General features: G+C 43.3%; 1 protein-coding gene across 1 annotated transcript in view; it reads right to left on the bottom strand.

The window, feature by feature from the left end:
• Positions 1-2,111: 2,111 nt before the first annotated feature.
• Positions 2,112-6,000, bottom strand: part of LOC129478439 (uncharacterized protein C11orf44) — a 42,740-nt gene continuing 38,851 nt past the window's right edge. The window contains exons 2-3 of the mRNA XM_055270033.1: positions 3,008-3,114; positions 2,112-2,163 (exon numbers count right to left, since the gene is read on the bottom strand). Of these exons, the coding sequence (XP_055126008.1) occupies positions 2,112-2,163; positions 3,008-3,114 (159 nt within the window). The remainder of the gene's footprint in view (positions 2,164-3,007; positions 3,115-6,000) is intronic.

The following is a 6,000-nucleotide window of genomic DNA, read 5'->3' as shown; positions in this document are numbered from 1 at the left end:
AGATTCCAATCGGCTCTTGCTGCCTGGCTCTAGAGATTACACCCAAGGCTGACTGTGGCAATTTTTATGACATCATTCTGTAATATCCACTCTTGTTTCCAAGGGAGGCAGAGATTGCTAATTGTCTTCTGATACCTGTTCTTGCCTTTTTAAAAAATAATGGAACCATATAAAAATTAGCTGACCACACAGCCCTTGAAATACATATTTTCCAGTGTCTCTACAGCTAGATGTAGCCACGTGACTAAGTACTGGCCAGTGGGATATAAGTTGAAGCAATGTGTTCAATTTCTGGGAAGTGTCCTTAAAGAGAAGGCATGTGCCCTTCCCCTCCCCTTTTCTTTCTTTTTCCAGCTGGCTAGAATGCAGATGTAATGACAAAAACTGTAGCCACTGTCTTGGACCACAAAATAGAAATATTGAAGATGGCAGAGGAGTGGTATAGAACAAGGGCGGTCACTAATGATTGCAGAGTCACAATTACAACTCTCATCTGCCTCCCTACAATTTAATGTGAGATACCAATAAATCTTAACTTTGATTAAACTACTGTAATTTAGGGTTTCTGTCACTCAGTTGGATAGAGGCCTATCTATTGCATAAGACGCCTCTGTTCTTTGCCCATGCTACTTAGCGTTCCTTTCTGCATTCTCTTCTTTTCCTCCTCTACAATTTCATCCAAATGGATTCAAATTACACATGTGTCAGATTAATGGCAGATCACCAAAGGGGCAGAAAGGCAGCCTGCGACCTCAGGGGAAGGCAAGTGTGGGTTGGGGCCAGGGTCCATGCTCTTGGAGGCAATGTTCTTGGACCTGACCAGCAGGGAGGGAGCGGCTCAAGAGCAATTCTTCCTAGTCCATTAGCCTCCGGTCCATTTACGAGGCCAGGGATGAGTCTTGCCAACAAAATAGTCTTTCCAAGAAAATAAGTTCAAGTCATCCTGCTCTTCTGGTTCCTCTCCTGCCATCATTCCCAGAAAGTCTGAAGTACAAGATGTTGGCTGTCATGGAACATCTGTCTCTTGTCCCACCCAAAAGTACCAGATTCCAGGAAGGTCTAAGCCAGACTGAACTCTCCTACATGTGTCATCTTTGCTTATCTTCCAGGACAATCCATTTGAGCGTGGCTGCAAAGAGAAGTGATTCTTTCCTTTCCCATGGAAATGCTTCAAAGAGTTCCAGCATGGGGGAGATCTAAAAGTCCTCTGATCATTGAATCCTAGAGCTGGAGAGACTGCAGAGGTCATCTTGTCCCCAAAAAGATGATAATCTTACAGCTAAAGGTAGCAGCCTACTCAAATCATTTGTTATTAGAGAGCTGGGACAACTAATAATATTAACAGCAACAACAACAGCAACAATTAGGCAGCTCTTTCTAGGTACCAAACACTGAGCAGAGCATTTAACATGGATTATTTATTTAATCCTCACAACAGCCCTATAAAATAGGCTCAGAGAGGTTAAATAATTAGCCTGATTTTACAAGCTATTAGCTTGTTGGGTCAGGATCCAAATGAGGTTTATCTGTTGCTTGAGCCTAAACTCATCTCTTTTCACAGCATTATACTACGACCTGATTACGTGTCAAAACAATAAAATGTCACAATTTCCCCTCTGTTGATCCCAACAGGAAAGCCCAGAGGCTCACAGAGTTGTTGTCACTGGGCTTTTGTATACACAATGCTGTCCTCTGGACCACCTGGAGACCTTGATACAGACGGTCCCCTCTGTGGGAGTCTAAGATCTACATCTGGCAGAAAGTTGGGCATCACTTCTATTCCCAGGCACCAACTCTGAACAAACACCTTCAAGGTTCAGGCAAAAGCTCAATGTCAGGATCTCCCCCTCCTGAAACTTCTTCTTCCCTCACTGGTTTATTCACTCATTCAAGAAGTCTTTATTGAGTCAAATAAAACAGTGCCCAGCATTAAGGATAAGGATAAAGAGTTAAACAAAACATGATACCTAACTTTCAGGACCATTTCACTGGAGAGATGGACAATAAATAAATAATTGGCCAGGTGTGGTTGTGCACACCTGTAGTCCCAGCTACTTAGGAGGCTGAGGTGGGAGGATCGCTTGAGCCCAGGAGGTCAAGGCTGCAGTGAGCTATGATGGCACCATTGCTCTCCAGCCTGGACAACAGAGCAACACCCCGTCTCTGAAAAAAATTAAAATAAAGAACAAATAATTATCTAGTGGCAATTGTGACAAGTGCCACAAAGGAAAAGTTCATGGCACTCATGACTGTATTAAAGGGCACACCTGGTGAGGAAATGGAATGTGAGATGGATAGAAACTTGGTAAATTCAAGAAACTGAAAGAAAGCCAAAGCACCTGAGCAATGAGTAGGAGTCAGATCATTCAGTGCCTGCCAGGCCGTGTTAATAACATTAGACTTGACCCTAAGAACGATGCACAACTGTAGAGTTCTACACAGGTGAATGACAGACTCTGGTTTGCATTGATAAACAATCGCTGGAGAAGCTGAGTGCAGAAGACATCAGAGTAGAGGCAGGGAGGCGTCTTAGAGGCCATCATAGTTGTCCAGGTGAGGGACAAAGGAGTAGGGCTGAGGAGGGAGAGAGGTGGATGGAACTGAGGGGGCCGACACAGCCAACAGGAGCTGCATGTGAGAGTGTGGAGGTCAGAAGACAAGGCTTATCTAGAGATGCATGACCAGGAGTCATCATCTTCAGAGAGTATTTGAAGGCATGAAAGTGGTTGAGATCTCCCAGATGGAAGTAGAGTAGGAAGAAAAGGTGGTCTAGGATCAAAACCTGAGGGACCTTAACATTAAAGATTGAGCAGAAGGAAAAGATCCCTCAAAGAATACTGAGGAAATGAATGGCCAGAGACGTAGGAGGCAAATCACGAGAGTGTGGAGTCCCAGAATTCAACAGAGCATTCCAAGAAGGAAGGAATGGTCAGCGGAGCTGAAAACCCCATCGTGGACAAGGGAGGTGAAAGATGAGTGGCGTGGGCTTCCAGGTTGGTGAGCGCACCGTGGGGAGGCAGTGGGACAGGAGAGGGCGTGGAAGTCCTGCCTCCCACCCTGGCTGTCTCTGGGGATCTCTTCTATCTCATCCAGCTGCTCCTGAGTTGTAGTCTCCTGAGAATATGTTTAATTTATTTCACTAATAAGACATGTAATAGCACTTTAAAAATTTCAAAATTCAGGAAAAAATCAAAACATTGCAAGCTAAGATTTTACAGTTGATTTTTAGAGTATTGCTTTTAACTGAAGAATCTGAAAGAGATGGACTTAACAGAGAAGCGATTGCAATTAAGAGTTTATATTTTAAATATTACTTCCTGAATATGACTCCACTACTTGAGAAACTTCCCAGCTTAAAGATGTATAAGACGGCATTGGTTCTCCTTATTTTTTTAATCTGTTAACATCACCTGAGAGTGTTCTATAAAATTTAGAATGTGATTTTCCTAACATGTGGTCATGTATATCTTACTGAGTGAGAGTTTTGTTTAAATATCATTCCTGAATAAGGATTAAAATATGTCTACCATTATACATTTATGCTTCATGACCAAAGACAATGTCAAGTATTTTAATATGGTTACATTTAGCCAAAATAGGAATTGCTGTTCAATGGGTATAAAGTTTCATTATGCAAGATGCATAAGTTCTACAGATCTGTTGTGCAATATTGTCCTTAGTTAACAATACTGTATTGTGCACATTAAACTTTTCAAGTGGAAAGATCTCATGTTAAGTGTTCTTACCAAAATAAAATGAGTTAATTTAACCTCTTTATAACTTTAATACATTCTAGAGATTCTAGATTTCCAGAAAGTAAATTAATCTGTGAAACTGCCCATACTCACTATTTTTAACTGTGCATTCTTTTTCTAATGCTTATATCAGCCACAAAGATTTTGAATAATTAGATATACCTTCTACTTTGAATAGATATAAGTTGATATTAAAAATAGAATAGAAAAAAGACAAATAATGTTCATAGGGGAAGGCAACATAATTATTGCCTATAGCAAAAACTATTTCAGTAAACTGGTGACAGTGGAAGCCAAATTGGAGTGAAATACAGAGTGAATTAAAGGTAAGAATGTGGAGACAGCCATTTCTACAGACCCTGTTTCATTCCAGACTTATCCTGGGTTAGCTCTGGCTCACAACACATGCAGGGTCACCCTAATTCTCACCTCAGTTCCATAGGAGGAAAATGTCAGAAGATTGGAAGCAAAGCATCCTGGCTCTAATCCAGCCCCAAGACTAAGATAAATGATTGGGGAAGTAGAAGCACTAAGTCTAAGCTCATATGAATTGGGTCAATATTTTTTTAAAACCTTGCAATATTAAGTTATCTTATAAAGTTCTATGTAGGTAATTTTCTAATAATCTAGGAGTCAACTACAAGCTCAGGAAAACAGAGGTAACTTGATGCCAAGAGAATTGGGGCAAGGAGGTGTGAAGGAAGCCAAGGGGAATAAGGAGGGGGAATTAAAGAATCTGCCCAAAGACAGGATGTGATCAAGCAGCAGTAAAGCCATGAAGACCAAGCAACGGGAGAGCCAGTGACACCTGGCCAGGCAGAAGCACTTGAGGTGAGCTGGCTGTAGAGTCCAGGGACATGAGAAACTTACACCATGTTGGGTATAAGTTATAGTGACAGAAGTCATTGCTGGCTTGAGTCTGCTCTTTTAACCATATGCATACAGCCCCAAAATGTCTCTTGCCTCCCCTGTGATCTATCATCAGTCTCATTTTACATACTAAGGCTTGCCTTGGCCACACAGCCAGTATGCGGTAGAACCAAAATTCAGTCCCAGGCCACTTGACCCAGGGCCTGCAATGCCATTCTGCAAGACGTGAGCCCAGCCAACCTCACTCTTTCCTGCTGTGACGAATCATCAATCAGAGGTGGAGACTGGACCTCTATAGACCCGGAAGTCAGGGCGATGTGCCATTCTCCTGATCATATCATCTTCCACAGCTAGGGGCCTCAGGGGGCGGCAACCCTCATGAGGTCACCAAATCACTCACTCAGCCCTGTTTCTACTCTTGATATAGCAGAAAATTCCTCAGCATAGCTCTCCTGCTGAAACGTCTCTTTCCATCACCTTAAAATCTTTCCTTTCACAGGGACTGAGCACCTAAGGCATCTCCAGAAGCACCCACTGATGCAGAGAGAGAAATTATTTCCTTAACACCCACCCTACCTCCCCATTTGGTGTGGCATTTGGCCTTTAAGGGTTTTGAACCTTCCCACCTATTACAAAGTTTGCGCAGTGGAGAAGAACCAGGGAGGGAAGCGAGCATCCATCACATGTAATTGCATAACATCTCTGACAGAAGCCACTTTTGTCCTCAATCACTAATCCAAACACTCACGATGACCCATGGGCTCTGACATGCAAACAGCAACCTGACTCCATGAGACTGATGGAATAGGAAGTCAGCCCAAACAGGGTATGCATGTGCACCTGGATTTGCACATCGTTGTGTGTCTGTGTGTGAAGCTGTGTGTGTATCCCTAAGAGACAGCTTGCAGATTCTCCAGGCCTGACTGCGTACTTGGTGCTTGAGAGAGCAGGACACAAGTATCTCATCCCGCTGAGTGTCAGGCAATGTGAAGCGTGATGTCTGGGGACCAATTCAGTTTGTTTGCATCTTTATTTCAACTGAAGCTCTTCCGTTCCCACACACCCCAGAGATGAGGTTCTCGAGCGTCCCGTGGGGCCTGCTGAAGCTATTTTCACAGTTGCTAAGCAATGTCAGGCCTGCTTCAAGCCTGGTGAGCTCACGGCTATGCAGTGGCAGTGTCTGCTGGTGATCTGGACTTAGCATTATAACAACTGAAAACAGAAAGGAAACGTGTGTGGGCAAACAGCACACATGAGAAGTGATAATGGGATGAAGGATGAGTTGATGTGGGACCTAGAGCCAGGAGAAGCAGTGAGCACAGTAGGTACCATGTGTAGCAACTACTCTCTCCAGCCATGAGCCAGGAACCGTGGC

The sequence above is a fragment of the Symphalangus syndactylus genome, chromosome 3, assembly GCF_028878055.3.
Source record: "Symphalangus syndactylus isolate Jambi chromosome 3, NHGRI_mSymSyn1-v2.1_pri, whole genome shotgun sequence".
Taxonomy (NCBI): domain Eukaryota; kingdom Metazoa; phylum Chordata; class Mammalia; order Primates; family Hylobatidae; genus Symphalangus; species Symphalangus syndactylus.
Note: the sequence above shows the minus strand (reverse complement) of the source record. Positions and strands in the feature narration are given on the sequence as shown.